The following is a 20,017-nucleotide window of genomic DNA, read 5'->3' on the forward strand; positions in this document are numbered from 1 at the left end:
GGATTCCAGGTTGCTTCTCAGCTTTAGAAAGTATTTGGCTTTTACGACTGACCATTTTTTTTTAACATCTTTATTGGAGTATAATTGCTTTACAATGTTGTGTTAGTTTCTACTGTATAACAAAGTGAATCAGCTATAGGTATACATATATCCCCATATCCCCTCCCTCTTGCATCTCCCTCCCACCCTCCCTATCCCACCCCTCTAGGTGGTCACAAAGCACCAAGCTGATCTCCCTGTGCTATGCAGCTGCTTCCCACTAGCTATCTGTTTTACATTTGGTAATGTATGTATGTCCATGCCACTCTCTCACTTCGTCCCAGCTTACCCTTCCCCCTCCCCATGACCTTTGCATCCTCTTTCAGGTTGCTGAACGGCTGATGACAATTGCCTACGAGAGTGGAGTGAATCTCTTTGATACGGCTGAAGTCTACGCCGCTGGAAAGTAAGTCAGTGCTTGATGTGTCTCTCAGGTGTCACTTCTGGAACCAAGAGACTCTGCCCAGACCATTGCTGACAAGGAGCTATCCTTCCCACACATGTTGATGCCACTGCTTTTCTCCCTCCGTCTCCCACCATCACCAGAATTGGGCTATTGACCATCTCTGGGCCCCTCTGCCTACCTCTGGTCCCTATATGAAGAATAGACTGGAAGCAGTTGCCACATGAAGGACAGAGGTGGTTGAGATCAGAGTGGTGGCAGTGGAGATCTACAAATATTAGCTGAATGTAATTAACATAAGTGAGCAGATTCCAGCGTGGTGTTCCAAAGCTAGTCTCATAATTTCATAACCACACCTTGTAGTTCCTCAACCCCGAGAGAAATGGACACATCCTCTTTGCAGGGAAGCAGGGACTGCTTTTCCTGTTTGCAGGCCTGTCCCTCCACTGGGCATTACAGGTAAATCAGAGATTAAGGGAGGGACTCCCAAAGATGCCAAGAAACACAATATCTTTTATAAGAGGACATTTCAGACCCCATTCTAAGGACAGAGAGCGCTGCAAAAAGGCCTTGCTTCTTTTGCTGGAGAAGTCACAACTAGCTATAACCTTCTTATGGACCTGAGAGCAGGTTTGGGGCTCACTGCTAAATCAGAACACATGGGTGCTGTGCCTTCAGGGTCCATGCCCTCTGTTCCTGCACAATAAGCACATTCAACAGAAGTGGAATGCCTTGGCCTCCTGCTATGAACGTGGATGCAGGAAAGAAGCTAAACATCTGGACAGCTGCTTGAGCAGCTCTGCAATTTTCTAACATATGGCGAGCTGCGTCTGACCAGCAGAATAACAGTCGCCACACGCTAGATTCTTCTCGTATCACACTTTATTGGAGTACAGCTTGGTTAAGGAAAGATGGAAGGAAGACCCCGCAGCCTTAGCGGCAGCTGCCTATATAAGATTCGGGGTACTGTGCAAGTCTCTGACTGGTTCATATCGAAGGCATAGCTACACGTCGCCTTCGGACTGGTTACTGCTCTAAAACCTTGTTAGCATATCTCAACGCATGCGCACTGGCTACAGGATGGATGACTCAGCTTTTTCTATCCTGCTTTGCGGCAACGCTTTGCCGCGCCCCACACTAACAGGGCTGAGGAGTGTAATCACCTGTACGCCTAATTCCCCCATTTCCAGGTAAGAATAACAATCAAACTGCTGAATCAGGTTCATCACTGCCTGATAAAAGTGCATTTTCCTAGCCTGACTTTCCTCCTTTTCAAGGGCAGGTCTATGTTTAAGGACCATCAGAGAGGTTCAGAGCCCACATCCTTGATGTTTTCTGTTGAGTCCAAGGAGAGAAAATACAACTGACGAGGCCTTGTTCCTTTCCACATCCTACCCTATCCCAGCGTTTTCTTCTTTTGTTAAATCCTGCTTATTACCAAATGGGCCTAAGGCTGAAAAAGGGGGAGTGATTGACAAGTCTTTTAGAGCTGTGTTTGTATTACTGTTGTGAAGGATAATCTGTCCTGATTAATTATTGATTGATTGTCAGTGTGTAATGAGATAGGTTCCCACTGTGAAATGCAAGGTTGCAAGAGAGACTGGGGAAAGAACCCAGAAGTAACATTCAACACGTGTCTACTTGGGGCATGCCCCGCAGCTAACCCACCTCATGGTTTATTGCCAGGCTGTACACTCCAACGGAGATAGATGCTAATGGACAAAGTGCTGATTATATTGATGTCCCCATTCACAAAGCCTGAGAGCCCCACTACTTCTTACAATGTTGATCTGGCTGGGAGGAACCTAGAAGAAAGTTTTAGTCTCCTTAAGCTTGGGTCCCAGCTGGGATAGGGGGAGGGGGAGAGGATGGTGAGGGTGTCCTCAGTATAACTGTCCATGACCGGTGTCAGCGGCAGGAAGAACACTTCCCTGCGACTTCTTATATCCTCCCCCTATGACAACGCTTGTCACTGGAACCCAGGACATTCTCTATGTGGGCTGCTGCATCTACAATCCTGGCTTTGGGACATCTAAAGCCACACATGGGTTCTTTTACCATGCAACATCGCCTGGAGTCAGTATTTTCTGTCTGAAAAGCATGAGGTCTCATTGTCCTCCCCAGTCACAGTCGGAGTCCACAGCCGTTAGAAAGAAACCCTTGACTCCCTTTGGATACCGCCAAGCAGGACAGTTATATATGGGATCATTGGTTCAAAAACACCAAACTGCCAAGTGACTCTGCTGTTTCCTAGTGTAAGGACCACAGGCGGTCTCCTGCCAGTGTGTCAGGATTTGGCAGGTGCTTCTGGAATGCTCCAGGAGCAGGATTCCGCAGGCACAAGCAGAAACAATGGAAACTGTGCTACCAGCCGAGAGCAGCTTCTATTTTCGGGACATGTAGGCACTGAGAGTTCAAACAAAGAGGGGATCTGGTGTTTTGGATTGACTCTTGCGTTTCCAGGACACTGTATCCTAAGACATTATCTGTTTCCCCTTCAGGGCTGAAGTGATTCTGGGGAGCATTATCAAGAAGAAAGGCTGGAGGTAATGCATTCACCATAATCATTTACTTGCCTTTAAAAAGACTGTTATTTTGTACCAGAGAAGAGAAAATAAAACTGCATGACAACTGACCGAAAGGCTGTCAAAAAAAGTCAGTTCTTAGTAAAGAAATGATTTACAGCGCTTTGAAAATAAATATTAGCAAGCTCATTACTTGTGCTTCAAAAATTATTGATTTGTCATTGATCACAATGAATTACCATGGGTTGAGCAGAGAATGTTCATGAGATATTTGTGCGTAAAAGAAAGTGGCATTTGCATGGATTCTGACTGCCATTTGTGGTAATCTGGTGAAGGAAGCTAGCTGACAGAAAACTTATTATCTCTGCACACATATTTATGTTCATTGTTCATTTTATTAACAACTCTGGATGCAAAGAAATGATGAAACAAGAAACCCTTGGGATAAATATCCCAAAGCTTTCTTACCTGAACACAATTAGCCAGCATCTCTCCTGTGCGCTGGGAACCCTATTTGGGCATTCAGGAAAGTGCTTCATCTGCTATCCTTGAGGGGTCCTGTTGCATCCCATCACCTTCTGGAGCCAAAGCTAGTAGTAACGAGTGATGCAATAGTGGTCGCAGGGTGGGGGGCCAACACCCTCCATCTCACTACACCTGTCAGCCCCAACAGCTACTTCTCGCCCAGTATGAGTACAGGATCAGGCAGAGTCCAGCCAAGGCCACAGGACAAATCTGGAGTCCTCTTCTGCTCTGCTATAAGATCTGCTGATGGCCAAATAAATAACCATTCTATAGGACGAGTGGAAATGGAAACCCAGAAGTGTATGGCGATATGAACAAATAAACTTTGGTGACCTACTTTCTCCCTCTCTCTCTCCTCTTTCCCTACTCCAGGGACTGTAAGTGTACAGAAAAATATTCACATCCCCACCCAGTCCTCCACCTTGCCTGAGTCACCTTCCTACTCAGAATGTTGGCTCATCCATCACTGCTCAGATAGGACTGTATCACTTTCTTAGGGCTGCTGTAACAATGTACCACAAACTGGGTGGCTTAAAACAACAGTAATTTATTCTCTCTGTTCTGGGGTCCAAAAGTACAGAATAAATATTTGGGCAAGGGCATGCTCTTTCTGAATCCTTCTTTGCATCTTCCTAGCTTCTAGTGGTTGCTGGCCATCATTGGCATTCTGTGCCTTACAACTGCAGCTCTTCAACCTCTGCCTCTGGCTTCATATGGCATTCTCCCCTTGTGTTTCTGTGCGTCTTCTTATAACGACACCAGTCATATTGGATAAAGGGCCCACCTTACTCCAGTATGACCTCATCTTAATTTAACTAATTACATCTGCAATGACCCTATTTCCAAATAATCTCACATTCTGAGGTACTGGGGGATAGGACTTTAACATATCTTTTGCAGGGGACACAATTCAACCTATAACAGAGACCTTGGAGATGAGTCCACTAATGTCCAGTGAAATCAGCAGCGAGGTGTCTGCTGCCAGAGTACACCTGAGGATGAAGGGGAAACTTTGGTGCTGTAGTTCTCTTCCCCTCTGCATCCAGAGAATGTCTACTCATCACTCACCATACTTTGCAAAGCTTCTTTTATACATTTTGTAGAAAATAGATTAACATGCATCTTTCACAAACTGCCTTTCTGTCTTGCAAATAGAAACTCAAGCTATCCCAATGCTACAGAAAATTGATATCAGGTCATATCAGTTCACAACTGCCCACCTGAGATGGCTGAAAAGATAAACCATAACATCACAGCATGGAGGCTACAAAAGCAGTTCCAACCAGCATCCTTGCCTACTTGTCCCAAGACCACCACTTGCTAGGTGTGTTGTCCAGGGCAAGTTACTTCTGTTTTCTGAGCCTCACTTTCCCCACCTGTAAAATGGATGGCATAACTGTTCATGGAGTATTGTGCTGATAAAGTGAGATAAGGTGGACAAAAGAATATTGAAAGCTGTGCTATATCAATGTGAAATACTCACAATATCATTCTTCACACACTCAGAAGAGTTGCTCTAGATGCCTCCGTGAGGTCAGTGATGATTCATCAGGTTGTTGTCTACTCTTGCTATTGGAACATAAATATTAGTGTGCACATCCATAGAGGCCATACATTTTACAGAAAGCCTAATTTTGTAAAAATAAATCTATGGTGGCCTAAGGATAGAATGTGCGGCCTTGGCAGGCCCAGTTGCTCTGAATAATCCAGAGGGCTGCACTCATTTTTTAATCAGATTCCAGCTTTGTGTTGAAGCTCTGAAAATGTTTGCTGAAGGAGACCCAGCTCCCCTGTGGCAGATTGCTATTATACTACATATCACGAGGTTGATGGATTAACCTGGAAAGTGCATCAGCCCTTTTGGGGTGTGTAATCTCCAGATGCATATATTTGTAGACCTTCTGTTACAGTGATTCAAATTACTTTTCAGGGAATTAACTTCAGGGGGATGGAGTTACTGACATTTTCTACAAATTTTTCTTGTTGCAAGCCAAGTTGTCAGAGTTGTCACCGCCATTCCCCATTGGTTATCATTAATCATGCTAGGCTTTTATATCTGAGGGCCCCAGGCATTGACTCTACAGCTGAATTATAAATGACTTGTTTCAAATACTCCTGAAGTTTGGTCTTAACCTTTGAATCTCAAATGCCTTTTTTTTTCCTCAACCAGTTCAACTGAATTATATACTTGGAGAAAGTAAATTACATTGATATCTGCCCCCCAATTTTAAATTATATGACTATAGTTCTCAAGACATATTCATATTCCACAATCATAATGGTGCGATTGCATTTCCTGCCCTTGGGTGTGGTTTTGAGGAAGTAATGAATTTGCTGACAAGATTTCCACATTTCATTCACTTAGGAATAAAGTGGTAAAACTTTGAGTTAAGGATTTTTAGGATTGTTTTTCTAAAATAATATTTCCATTTAATAAGACACTCAAAGAAATTTTATTCCTATTTATTGACTAAATTTATTCGTATTTCCATATAGTCAGTTCTTTCCTGTGAATGCAGTTGGTTGCATGACTCTTTCCAATTGGTTGGAAAGAGTCATAACTAGAGACACTAAGGTCCATTGTCCTTGGCAGAGGGTGGATGTACCCCCAGGAAAGTTCATGATCAATCAACACTATGTCAGATGCTCGATGAGTGTTAGTTGGTGACTGTCTATTTGAGTTCCTAATGCAGTCCATGCTTTAAGTCTTCTAACTTACTCTTCTCACTTTCCTTTCTGACTCTCCATGCCTACCACTCACCTTTGCTTTACTACCACCCAATCACCTGTGTGTGGTCACAGCCCTCCTCCTCGTCATCTGGCCCCTCCAAGTAAAGTTCCCTTCCCTTTAGAACTCTTTCTCTTGGATCTGACTTCAACTCCCCACTCATCAGCTTCCCTTTGTCCTTTGGTTTCAATGACATAAATGAACAAATTTATCTCTTCACCTATTTCTTAAAATGTGAGGTACAATAAATTCTTTCTGATGCTATAATAATAATATGACTCAGTACTATAACCAGCAGTTTATTTACTATTTCTCTGTGTGTTTGTTTAACATACAGGAGGTCCAGCCTGGTCATAACAACCAAACTCTACTGGGGTGGAAAGTAAGTTAAACACCTTTTATTTCCTTGACAGAAAACAACTAGTAGTTCATGCTTTGATTCTTTTAGGCAACCATTTTACATCTAACATACTAAAATTAATTGGTTTGGAAAGAAAGATTTTTTTTTTTCACTTGAAGGAAATAGCAATTAGCCTAGGATTCAATTTTAGCGAGATACCCCCAAAGAAGTTTAGTGCAGAGCATGTGGTCACTTGTTACTAAGTGATTCATAGAGATTTTCAAATACCAACATCATACTTAGAACCATTTCCAAAATAGAGTTCAAATTTCAGGAAAAGAAAATAAGCACATAGCATCACGGAAGAAAAGCTACTCAAATCTGCCAAAAACTCAGAGACTTCTACGGAAAACGACGATAAAAATATCTTGTCTGGCCCCACGTGTAAGTCTCTGATCATTTCTGCAAAGGGCTCTGAAAATGCTGATCAAAAGGACCATTTCATCGAAGAATAACAGGAAGCTGCCTGTATCACTCTCTGTCAGGCCAAATGAAAGAGTGGTCCTCTCTCTGTTGTGGGATGCAGAACAAATTTCACAGGATGAATTGGCTTCTGATGGGCCTACTGGTATTTGAACTGGTACTTATATTATTCAGCAAGGCTTAGAGGACTGGCCTCTTTGTCAAACATTTGAGAAAAGAGCAAGCTATTCCCTATTCTTTTTCATGGAAATCTCAATGATCTCCATGGAGTTCTAACAAAAAACAAAGACAAACACAAACAAACAAAACCTTATTTATTTCCCTATAAGGGGAATCTTCCAATCAAAATGTATATGTGTATACACACACTCATATTTTAATGCTGATTTTGAGTTTGTTTATGATAAATATGAAGAAAGAAATATGAAACTTAGATTTTTATACCTATTGTAGTCTATATGAAAATAAAGCCGCATGGTGCATGTGAGAAACATAGGTTTATATTGTGTATACTCTGATTCATGGTGCCATTGCCTGGTGCTATTGTCTATGATTTAGTAGTACTCAAAACCTTACCTATGATTTAGAAATAAACAGGAAATAAGACAGTCTGAAAGAACCATTATATAGTAGAGTACTACATACAGTATCATCTAATATACTTTTAAAAGATACAAAATCACCAAAGGCACATGATAAACTACTATGTTTTAAAAGGGGGTTGCTGGGACTTCCCTGGTGGTGCAGTGGTTAAGAATCCACCTGCCAATGCAGGGGACACAGGTTCGATCCCTGGTCTGGGAAGATCCCACATGCCGCAGAGCAACTAAGCCCCTGCGCCACAACTACTGAGCCTGCGCTCTAGAGCCCGCGAGCCACAACCACTGAAGCCTGCATGCCTAGAGCCCATGCGCTGCAACAAGAGAAGCCACCACAATGAGAAACATGCACACCGCAAGAAAGAGTAGCCCCTGCTCACAACTAGAGAAAGGTGTCACACAGCAATGAAGACCTGATGCAGCCAAAAATAAAATAAATAAATAAATTTTTTTAAAAGGGGGTTGCCGAAGGTATTGGTGTTACAGAAGTATTTCATCAGTACTTTAAAACTCAAGGACCACATTTCTTTCTAATTGGCTAGAGTCTGAGAATGGTCTGGGCAGGCAAAAGTCCATTAAATATTCATCATCTTAGGAAACTAATTTAAGGAAGACTCGGTACATCACCTTTTAAAAGAAAATAGTTGTTTAATTTCTTTTGAAAGTCAAAAGTCACTTTCAAATTTGCTTCCTTTCTCAGAAAAGCCAATGCTGTCAGTAGCCCGACAATCTTACAGTAAGCTCGCAAACTTATGTCAAGCTTTTTTTTTGTTTTGTTTTGTTTAGCTTGGGATTGGTTAAAAACAAGGTGGGAAGGTTGAGCCATGTGTCAAGTGTCAAATTATATATGGACAAGGTGTGCACAGCTGAGTTGTTATTTACGTGGTGTGATGACAGTGATGGTCAGTTTATTTCCTGGGTTCTCCAAAGAAAAGCCGCTAGGTGTGCTGCCCACCAGCCTTCTCTCCCCAGCTTGCAGTGGTGCAGAATTTGCTAAGAACAGGGAATACCATTAACAATTCAGTCTAGAATGATTATTCTGTCCTTTTGAAACAGTGATTTTTAAAAAAGCACACCTCCACTCAAAGTCATTTGCTTCTTTTTCTTGTCAGAGCTGAGACGGAAAGAGGGTTATCAAGAAAGCATATTATTGAAGGTGAGTATTGCTTCCATTTTATTTCTGTTTGTGGGCTGCTGATTCAAGAAAGATGTCAACCAAACAAGTTCAAAACACATTGGAAGGGGAAAAAAATTCTCTATGAAAAGAACCACAATCAACCACGTTTCTTCCTGGGGTTGAGTGTGGAGAGTGTAGTGATATAGAGGGGAAAATGAAAACTCAAAAGAAAAAGACTGGATTCTCTAGAACTCTTCTCTTTTACAGCTATGCTAACATTAATAAAGCACTTCTGTAAGATTTTTTAAAAACTTTATTGAGATATAATTTATGTACCTTAAAAGTTTACCCATTTAAAATATACAGTTCATTGGTTCTGAGAATAATTACAGTGTGCACTCATCACCATAATTTGATTTTAAAACACCTTCATCTCCTCAAAAAGAAACCTTGTACCTACTAAGAGTCACTTCTTATCCCCTCCTTACCCATAGCCCAAGCAACCACTAATTTACTTTTCTCTCATTTCATACACATGAGATCATACAATATGTAATATTTTGTGACTGGCTTCTTTCACTTAGCATAAAGTTCATCCATGTTGTAGCATGTATCAGTACTTCATTCCTTTTTGTTGCCAAATAAAATTCCATTGTAGGAATATACCACAGTTTGTTTATCCAATCATCAGTTGATGGACATTTGAGTTTTTACTTTTTGACCATCATGAATAATGCTGCTTTGAACATCTGTGTACAAGTTTTTATGTGGACATATGTTAAGACTACTATCCTTTTTTTAAAAGAGCATCTATGCATTAAAAAAAACTGGTGGAAAGTTACTACTAGGTAATTGATTCACAGGGCCATTGCTTTTGCAATGGTACTCAAAAATGGTATCATTTAGAAATAAACAACAAATAATAGTCTCCAAGATCTCTTATGTAGTAGAGTACTGGTACTCTACTGTGAGGATTATGAGAATTGTGAGGAATTTTTTATTTATTTCTTGCTTGTCTATATATTACAAAAATTTTATACGTCTACATTTTGCAATAAAGGAAAAATGTTAAAAGGGGCCGCCATATGTTTCTAACATTTTTATACTAGTTCATGAACAATTTCATAAAAATTCAATATTTTTATAACTTTAGATTCATAATTAATCATTGAGACAAATGATTCTTCTCCATTTTAAAACTAATTTCATTTATGAAATACCAAAGTCACCCAAAACATAAGATGTACTCTAATCCCACTACTTTCAAAATAAATATAGTTAAAGAAGTAAATTCCTCCCTTTAGTCACCTCATCTCATTCCACAGTTTGACAATACAGTGCATAGCCTTCCCTACTTTTCCCTGTAGTTACACTGACATCTATCTACCTATACTCCCTTACTTATAAATACAAAAATGTATGTATTAATCACTAACTGGTTTTTAGTATATTTGTAGGCATCTGGGCTTTGAAATCAGAAAAACATTGGTTCAAGTTCCAACTCTTGTCATTTATGGGCTGGGGGACTTTGTGCAAGTTACTTAACCTCGCTCAGCCTCATCTCCTGGACTCTGAGATGGGCTATCAATATCCTACCTCACAAGGTTACTATTCAGGGATTGAACTTAGATTGTTCACACTGAGCAGTGTCTGTCATATAATAAGCACTTAATAAATGTTATTTTTGTCATCATCGTTCTTAATAGTGTAACTGCCGGTCTTCTTTCTATGGATAAGGACACTAAGTAAGTAATATTCTGAGGCTGCCACAATGAATGACCACATTCTAGCTCTTGAGAAAGCTTGCAAGTTCCTTATCCAAACAAAATCCCTCCTCAGGTCATAGTATCCAATTTGACATTGTACAGTCAAACCCAGCCTGCCTCCCCAAACTGTTACCATTCCTGCTCTAGCATTTGCCCCCTGACTTGTGTCATCTATCACAAAGTTTGTCAAAAAGAAAAAATCCAAGTCTTTGGCTTGTGTACCAAGCTGAACAAACATGGCGGCAGTGTGCTGCCTAGAAAGTTCTTGTTTTTCTTTTCTTTTCTTTTTGATCTAATTGATTCAAAAAGAGATTCAGAAAGTGATTTACACTAGCAATCAACAAAGAAATAGAAAAATCAGTGAGAAAAAGAATGGAGAAGTTGTGCTACTGTGCTTTTCACTGAATCTCTGTTGCTTTAATATTTACCAGCATGTATGCATAATTTCAGAACTCTCCTTTTTAAGTCAGTTTTCTTCAAGCCACATACAACTCAATAGAAATAAAATTCTCTCCCCTTTTAAATAAGTCAGAAATCCTCTTGGGAACTAATCTCTCAGGATGGATAAACCAGTTCAGCTGAAATTCAAACTGACCCAGATTCAAGCTAACACAAAATTTCAAACTTTTGAGATTGAGAAGAATTGGGATCAATTATTATGTTGTTAACTGTTGGTGGTATTTTGCAGTTCATAGTTTCAGCCAAAGACACAAATACTCATGACTGCAAGAGATTCAGCTCAAAGGATATTTCTAGGCAGGCTGAAATTAGGGAATTGAGTGAATTTTACAGAAAAAAAAGAAGGGACATGAGATTTCTAGACCCAGAATAAATTTTGAAAAAGTTTACAAATCATTATCCTCAGGTTTCATTGGTACTTGGCCTGTGATGAGGATGAACTTATTCAACATTGGAGTTTCATATGCACATTAAATTTGAGAAGCACTGTTAAAGAATGAGACAGAAGTCCAATCCATGTAGAGTTCAGGCCACTTGTGTGCTGGGTTACCTTGGCCACCTGAGTTAGTTTTTAGAGTGTAAAATTAGCTTGATTTGGGCATAATGCAATTTTGAAAAAAGTCATATGAAAGACCTTTTCAATGAGCCCAAAGTCCTTGACTTAGATCCAGCTAGGAACAACATTCTCCTTAGATTCATAAGAAGGGAGTAGAAATTTCACTAATAGGTTTATTATATTCATTTGGAATCACAAGATCCTCTCAGGCTCTGAAAGTCTATTTATCCATTCAGCCATTCCACAAACATTCATTAAACCCGAATTTGTGCCAGTGTTAAAATTTAGCAGATCAAAGCTATTTAGTATCTAACATGAAAGAATGGAAATAATTTGGTAAGTCAAATTGTAAGCATAAGTAAATTGTTTCTGTGCTTTTATAGGCAAAAGCTGTGTTTAAGTCTGTATTTGCCTTTCAGGTAAACAACAGTTTTGTTATGTGATTCAAAACACAAACCCATTGTCCTTGTTTTAGGAGGAGGAGACGAAAATAATGAGAAAGCTCCGCTTGAAACTTTTTAATGAATGGCAAATATTAAATCCTACTATCTGAACTTTTTAAAAAAGAGACAATTGATGATTTTTCAATTAAAGAATAAATTTCTTAACAAATGGATTCACCACAGGATTCCTTCCCAGTGCACCATGTTCATGGTAAACTGAAATCACCCACCCAAAATAATCATGTTTCATAATGGGAGGTGTAGCCACTTATATTGTTCTAATGCAGGGCAGTCTTTATAAAAAGAAGCATGTCTCAAATCATGACTGAGAGGTCTGCCAAGAAGAAGCTGGAAAATTATATTGGGAAGCAGTGTACATTATTTAAGGCAACATTTTTCAAGGCTGATCGGAAAACAAATATGCCATAGGAGTAGAAGATGATGACACAGCATATTTGAAGAGAACGTTGAAGAATTTCCAAACTACTCATGGCCTTGTTTCTACAGAGTTAAATCTGCAAAAATGAACACATGTTCCACCTCTAACCCTGCCAAACTGTTTAACATCTGGAATGAACATATTCCTTTAGACACCTATGAAATAGGCTTAAATTGAATCAATTTTCACCTTATGAACAATACAGTTCTTGGTACACTTCACAACCTAAAAAAGATTAACTTAGATTTCTTTTTACTATAGTCACTTGAAAGCTATTTTCTTTACATAATTTATTCTCCTGTGGACTTTTGAGGACTTGCCAGTTAACATCTAGACATCTCCTCAAGAGCAGGGAACGTTTCTCCTGCTTCTCCTGTCTTCACTCCCACAGACACTGGGTTAGCGCCAAGGGCCAGGCTAATGTCAAAAGTGCCTTCAGCAAGTGCATTCACTGTACGGGATCAGTTACCTCCTTAGGTCATGATTAGCCATTTGGATGCCCCTCTGGGGCATCTCCAAGCCAAGGTTAATGCATTTTTGCACATCTACTTAAACTTAAAACAATACTTGGCCCCAAGCCAATGCTCAACAAACATTTGCTAAGTAGAAATAGAATATGACTATTTGTCTATCGGAGATAACCCTAAATGGCTCTCAAGGAGACACTTGTTAGCATGTCTTTATGTTGCTACAAGATTAAAGCATCCAAATAGAAAAAGCCAGGACTACCTGATTTTTTTTGTAGTCACATGAAAGATCAAAACAGAAAGACCATCTAGCTCCATTTTGTCTGTGAACAGATGAGGCTACTAAGGTCCAAAGAGGCTAAGAAACTGGCAAAGTTATTGAAGCCAGTGCGATTTAGTACCCTGGATCCCAAGGCCTGTGCCCCACCTGCATGAAGACCTCTCCTCTGAATGCCAGACTGGTCCATCCAGATGCCAAGAGCTCCGTGGGGTTGACTGATGTGCTGCTCAGACCCATCATGGCTCCCACCACCACCACCAATCTGCTTCTCCCATGACTTTCTCATTTACTAACAGTCACTTAGCTTCTCAGGCCAAAAGTCTAAGAGTCCTCCTTGATACCTCTACCTCCACACTCCATATTCAGCACACCAAGAGTCCTCTTATTTCTACCTATACAACTTGTCCCGAATTTGAACACTTCTCATCAACTTAGTCCAAGCGTTGTCTACTACAGTGACCTCCTCACTGGTCTCCCCTCCCTGCTGTCACTCTCGCCCCTGAAGGTCATTCTCAGCAGGCCAAGTGGTCAGTTCAAAATACAAATCTGATAGCCTCATTTCCCCAACTTAACTCCATTTCTTTACCTCCCAGCCCCTCACCAAAGTCTTTCCATCTCACATAGAGTAAAATCCAAAATTCATGCCATGGATTACAAGACTTTATGTGATTGAGATTTTCAAAGTGAGTAGACAGTGTCTCTTAGGTGCACAACCTCCTTTTAGTCCACTTCAGAGTCAGAGTAGGGACCTGGTGGATCATTGACAGGATGCAACACATCATTTCTTATATTCTCACATGAGTACTCTTGAATCTTGGCCTAAATATCAAGAAAAAAGGCTTTCCAGAGAAAGAATTGAGAGATGAGGAATGGCTGAATACAATGAGACTGTCATTCTATCAAGTCCATGTCATTATTTATGGGTGCATACTATTACCTTGAACTATTAACCTATGCCAATAGATGCTCTCAGTATGTACTGTTTGCTCCCTGGAGATAAATACCATGTCCATGCATCTTTAACCCCCCAGAGCCCAGCACAGTTTCAGATCAAATTGGAACTCAGTACTTGCTTATGGCATGGAAGAGGAAAGGACTTATGTTGTGACTGATCACACTGCATTCCAGCAGGGCAGAGTTAGTCACAGCTCCTTCTAGTTTCTCTCAGCCCACACTGAGCTGTTCAGAAGAGCACAGAGGGAGAGCACCATCATCAGAAAGGAGGACACTTTGTTTCCAGTGCCGGGCATGGGCCAGAACTGTCACTAAATGTCTCCCTTTAAAACCAGGAGGTCCAGTGAAAATCTTTGGCATCTAGTCTTTGGCACCGTTCATCCTGAGTCTTTCCAGATGTGAGCGCCACTGTTATAACTACCGCACTTCTGTAGACTATTGCACTTACCAAGTGCTTGCCAACTGATTTTATTTGCTCTATGGAGCAGCGATTCTGAAGGTTGTAAGTATTGTTATCTCCACTACAGGTTAGAGAACTGAGTCACACACAAAAAGCTCAGATAACCCAAGTGGGATCACATGCTAGAGTACAGATTTCCAACCCTTCAGACCTTGGGATACCCTATTATCGTTTGCTTAATTATCTTTTCCTCTCCTTACCTCCTCCATACACACAACTGCTTCCAAAGGTGGCTCATATCATAGTGCTTTTTAAGCTTAATTTAATTTCAAAGTGCCCATTGAGATAGCTGGTAATACCCTGAGCCTGAAAGTCACTGGTTTTTTAAGAACAGGCATTAGACCATGCAACACCTGTCTGCCCTAATCTCTTCATCAATGCTTCTTGTAACAAGCTACCATCACAGACAATCCTTTCTCAATTAATGAAAAAATATTTCCAACTGTATTCAAGCACTCCATCTTCCTGTCAGAAAAGTAATTGTGGCTTGCTGATAAACCAGTTCGAAAAATCAAATTTAAATGAGCCAAATATAAATTTATAAGAGCCTCATTTAACATGCAATTAATTTTATGCCTCTAATAAAAAGAGAAAAACCCCCAGTCTTCCTGTGGAATTAAATAGGCTGATAAAGAAATGCTGTGCCTCATAGAAATGAGATAAAATAATTCTTGAACACTGTCATCCTTTTGGTTGCATAATACTATATACAATATGTTCTGTCTCAGGGAAGTATTAATTTTACTGAAATTAAATATTTTTTTCTGCATAATCATAGGAATGTGACTCAGTGGTTAGGGTTAAGACATAGATTATTGGCTCCAGATTTTTTTTTTTTTTTTAAGTTCTCACTCTCTCCTTTATATTACCCCTTAAATCTTTAGGGCTTCTAGTGTTTTTGTTTCTTCTCAAAAGAATGGGGAATAATAGAAATGGTAGGGCTCAACTATATTTAAGGTTCTTCGAACTTTATTTTAATTAGTAAAATGTTGAGCGAAGCCTTCATTTGCCAACCCTTTTATTCCTATTAAAAACCCATGTGTACATTAAGATGGGGTTATCAGTCACTTACTTATGACTTACACCATTTTAAAGTTTTTGATATGTAATAAATATATCTCCATCCCATTATAAGCCCATTAAGTTATTCAAAACATGACATTAATTTGCATTTTTCAAGAAAGAAGTTAAACTCAGGCTGCTTTTTATTCTAAACTTTGCTTCTAGACACAGCCACACAGGACCACCGTGAAAAGTCATTACCAAATGTGGATTTCCGGTAGAGCACTAATACCATTGAGAAAGTTCTAAGGCTTTTCTTTGTTGGGGACAACGTCAGCCCTTGATATATTTTTAAAAAGTTCTAGGGGCCAATGAACACATCACAGTATTCAATGTCTTTTTTGAAACTAATCCAATGCTTTTTCTTTTTTAAAGTAAATTCTTGAAGGAAACCAAGCTTCAACTATTTCTAATAGTGCTCATATTTAGATTTTTTGAGGTTTTCCTGCTTCTGTTCCCAGGACTGAAGGGCTCCCTCCAGAGGCTGCAGCTCGAGTATGTGGACGTAGTCTTCGCAAATCGACCAGACAGTAACACCCCCATGGAAGGTGAGTGAAGAAATTTAATAAAAGACTCTAGAGTTATTGATTCTAGCTTGACGACTTATTCCACTCACAGTAGGAAATGTAATATATTGACTGATTTGACTGAACGTGAAAAATAAAAACCTTTCCAGTCGATGTCTTTCAGCCTCAATATTTACTCACAAAGTCAGTGCTCCGCATCTTGCATCTTCATTAATTTTTAAGCAGTTGCAGGCACTGGGGGTGTGGCTTCTACCATTACAGAGCTCGCTTTCTCCAGGTTTGTTTCACTTCTGTGATTTTATCAACTAAAACAATAAACCTAATTGGAAGGGGAGTTTATAACCCAGCCATCGTTATTTTGGAGTGACTTCTCTGAGGGTCTTCTTACTTTATAATGACTCTAGGTCGGATTAGTCTCCAATCTGTGGTGATAAGTGCTAAGTGCTACTATGAGCAGAGGCTTTACAGGAGCGACTACTTGAAAATGTGACTCTTCGTTGCAATCTGGTTTTTGACTCTCAAGGAGCTGCAATATTTTATCCCCATTGTGATGATAACTGTTTAAAGACAATTTAAGTATCTCCCTGTGGAAGCTTTCAGAATGTTCCCCCAAACCAGATTTTCTTCAATCTGCATTTATTTATGGAAACTACCTAGGATGATTGAAGATAGTTTGGGAGGAAAAATTTAAAAGAAGTTTCTAGTTAATTGAGATTTATAATCATATGGATTATCATATACCTGAGGAGAATGAGAATGAAGATATTTGGGAAAAAGAAGGAAAAAAATAATGTTTTGGTTATTTGAGGTTTACTATATGACATGGATTTTACAAATTTTTAAAGAATTAGAATACTTGGCATAAAATTACACTAAGGTAAGTTTAGTTTTGATGATTCAAAAGGTAGTTCAGGATCTTGTAATAAATCAGGTTCTGTAAAGGTTTGTTCTTGCTAGAGGGTTATAGAAGTTATGGAAGTTATAAATGATTGCAGTATATATAAATATTTCTGTAGGTTGCATTTCTGAAAATAAAAGTTGTGGAAACGATTTTCCTTGCTATTTATGTCTTTCTCAACCACAGAGAAATGGTTAAAATATATATTTATAGGGCTTCCCTGGTGGCGCAGTCGTTGAGAGTCTGCCTGCCGATGCAGGGGACACGGGTTCGTGCCCCGGTCCGGGAGGATCCCACATGCCGCGGAGCGGCTGGGTCCGTGAGCCATGGCCATTGAGCCTGTGCGTCCTGAGCCTGTGCTCCGCAACAGGAGAGGCCACAACAGTGAGAGGCCCACGTACCTCAAAAAAAAAAAAAAAAAGTGTATATATATATATATATATATATATATATATATATATATATATATATATAAAATTTTCTCCTAGAGTTTTCTGCTTTTTTTGATTTGAGTAAATTAGTTTATTATAAAGCAATATCAGTGTTGGAAATTCATAATAAGAAAATATCCATGGAAATGACATAAAATGCATATTTTTATCAAAGCAAAGAATAGGTGTTTGATAAAGCAAATCATAAACATTTTATTAGTGTAAGAAGTGCTTATTGCAAGGATAATATGATGTCACACTATTCTCAATGCCACATTAAAACAGAGCACTGAAGCTATTGCGTGAGCACAATTGTCAAGTAAAATGCCATTCAGTGGCGGCTGTGAAAGACTGAAATTGCTTCCCATTTTAAGTGCCTAGTGACTATTTTCCTCTTTGGAAAAATGTCCTTTGCAATTATGCTATGTACAGGAAAGAAGAACATCTGGGATTTTTCAGCATCTTTTTTTTTTTGGCTCATTTTCCCTATTCTACCACTATCTTTAACCTGAGGGATATAATATAGAAGTCTCTGAAACAGAAAACATTAGAAAAGCATTATATACCTACAGAAGGAGAAAATTCTCAATTAGGAGCCAAACTATGTGATACTGATAAGATAATGGTATCTCTTATGTAAAGACTATTTATGTGTTGACATTTATCAGAAGGGAGCTTCAAAACATAGAAAATAAAAACAAAAACAAACCAGATTGCTACCTGATAGAATGCATAACTACAGCATTAACCAGTCTCCGCTGGAATCAGAGAATATTTATATTTTCTCTGAGTTTCTTACAAAAAAATTCCACAAAGCAGAATAGGAAGCTGTTTTATCATGAGTCATTGTCCAAGTTCAGAAGTCTACTGAAGGGTGTCAAATAGAGATTTGTACTTGTTGGTAAGGTCAAGAAACAGAAACATGGCATTTCAAAGCTCTGTGGCAACCAACCTCCTTATGCTGGAATGTAGCCTGCTCTCTCCCACCGCCAGCAAAGGGAGATCCACCCCTGGCTGGCACATAAGACTCCAAGGCTTATTCCTCTGGGATGACTTAGCAGGTTCACACTACAGGCAAGTCCCCATGTAGGACTTATTCCAGATTGAAATAGCTTCTCTGTGATGTCTCCCTAGCTTTGCAGAAAATGTGTATCCTCAAACAATATACTCATTTGTTCCAAGGTAAGCCAGTTGGAAGGGCCAGTTTGGTATTAGTCTCTAGAAACTCATTCTCTACATTTAGTCTTTCCTTCTTTACTGTAACAGAGGAAATGACTGATCTGGGCAACAGAGAGAAGAAGAAATAGGAAATAAGAAAAAAATAAGAAATAGACAGTGATTTCCAGGTAGCCTTGGGTGCATTTTCTCTTCTAAAAATGAAAAAAAAAAAAGAAAGAAAGTGTGTAAGCTATGCCTGGATTCCATGTTGTTATTAAGTTTCATTTTTGCAATGATTTTGTGAATCATATATGTGTGTGTATGTGAGTGAAAGTTGTACCTGTACAATGGGGTCTACCTTAGGAAGGCTATTAGGGTTTCTAAAAACAATAGAAAGGTAAATGTTATGTATAATCAAAATTACCCTTGAAAACCCTATAGTAATGACTTGTTTGTCAGTGTTACTCTATAGCCTTTAATTACTCAATTTCTTCTCCAAATATAGTGACAAAACCATCACTAGATACTTTCCCAGACACCTTTTTTTTTTTGGTAACGGCCTTAATATCATTCACATACTTTTCTTACTTTAGCAACTCACATTGGCAATTTTAGGCTCAACTGCATCCATTTCCGCCTAATATAAGTGATGGAACAGTGGTTGCCAAGTGCATATTGCTGAATTTTCCTATATTAAATCTACATATGTTGGCACTGTTCTTTGTATGTCTGCCTCACAGTAAACCCTTAGCATTTGTAGATCACCTTTATTGGTTTCAACCATTCCCGTCAGTTCCATGGACCCACAACACAACCCTAACTTATGATTTTGCCAAGGCACCTATATTAAACCCTGGGGAACTAATGAGAGAACCTAGCCCAGCTTTCTAAGACTCATTTTAAACAACTTTGATTTAAATTTATTAAAATGCCAACCCCATCCTCTTGATTCACACCATGAAAGGATGTTAATTGGGAACACTTCTAGAATAAACCAACATGAGTTTCATCCAGTTTCTACATATCAGATGACAACAAATTGAGCCAGAAAAAGATTAGCAGTAGCATCTTCATAATATTGGCATCATGTATCAAATTAGTTGTTGCCTTCCCTCCTTCCTTAGAAAGCCACTAGACAAAAAGTAAGTCCTTTCAAAAGAATGGCCATAAATTCCCAAAGTGCAACCAATGGAGAAGGGGGTGAGACTGCCTTTGTAATCTACAACCCTGCGGAATGCAATTAGACATTTTACAGCTATGGGAAGATGTTCCTGACAACAGAGGGGAACTTGTATACTTTTTCCTCTGTCCCTCTTGTTTATTTTTTCTGGCTCACCTAGTAGTAAGTCATTTTTCTT

The 20,017-nt window shown here is 39.3% G+C and overlaps 1 protein-coding gene across 6 annotated transcripts in view; it reads left to right on the forward strand.

The window, feature by feature from the left end:
• KCNAB1 (potassium voltage-gated channel subfamily A regulatory beta subunit 1) overlaps nucleotides 1-20,017 on the forward strand; it is a 529,857-nt gene that overhangs the window by 449,920 nt on the left and 59,920 nt on the right. For all 6 annotated transcript variants that reach the window (XM_067033900.1, XM_067033897.1, XM_067033898.1 and 3 more), the window contains 5 exons: nucleotides 366-445; nucleotides 2,944-2,988; nucleotides 6,558-6,602; nucleotides 8,755-8,798; nucleotides 16,107-16,193. In XM_067033900.1, the coding sequence (XP_066890001.1) occupies nucleotides 366-445; nucleotides 2,944-2,988; nucleotides 6,558-6,602; nucleotides 8,755-8,798; nucleotides 16,107-16,193 (301 nt within the window). The remainder of the gene's footprint in view (nucleotides 1-365; nucleotides 446-2,943; nucleotides 2,989-6,557; nucleotides 6,603-8,754; nucleotides 8,799-16,106; nucleotides 16,194-20,017) is intronic.

This window comes from Kogia breviceps, chromosome 5 (assembly GCF_026419965.1).
Source record: "Kogia breviceps isolate mKogBre1 chromosome 5, mKogBre1 haplotype 1, whole genome shotgun sequence".
Lineage (NCBI taxonomy): Eukaryota > Metazoa > Chordata > Mammalia > Artiodactyla > Physeteridae > Kogia > Kogia breviceps.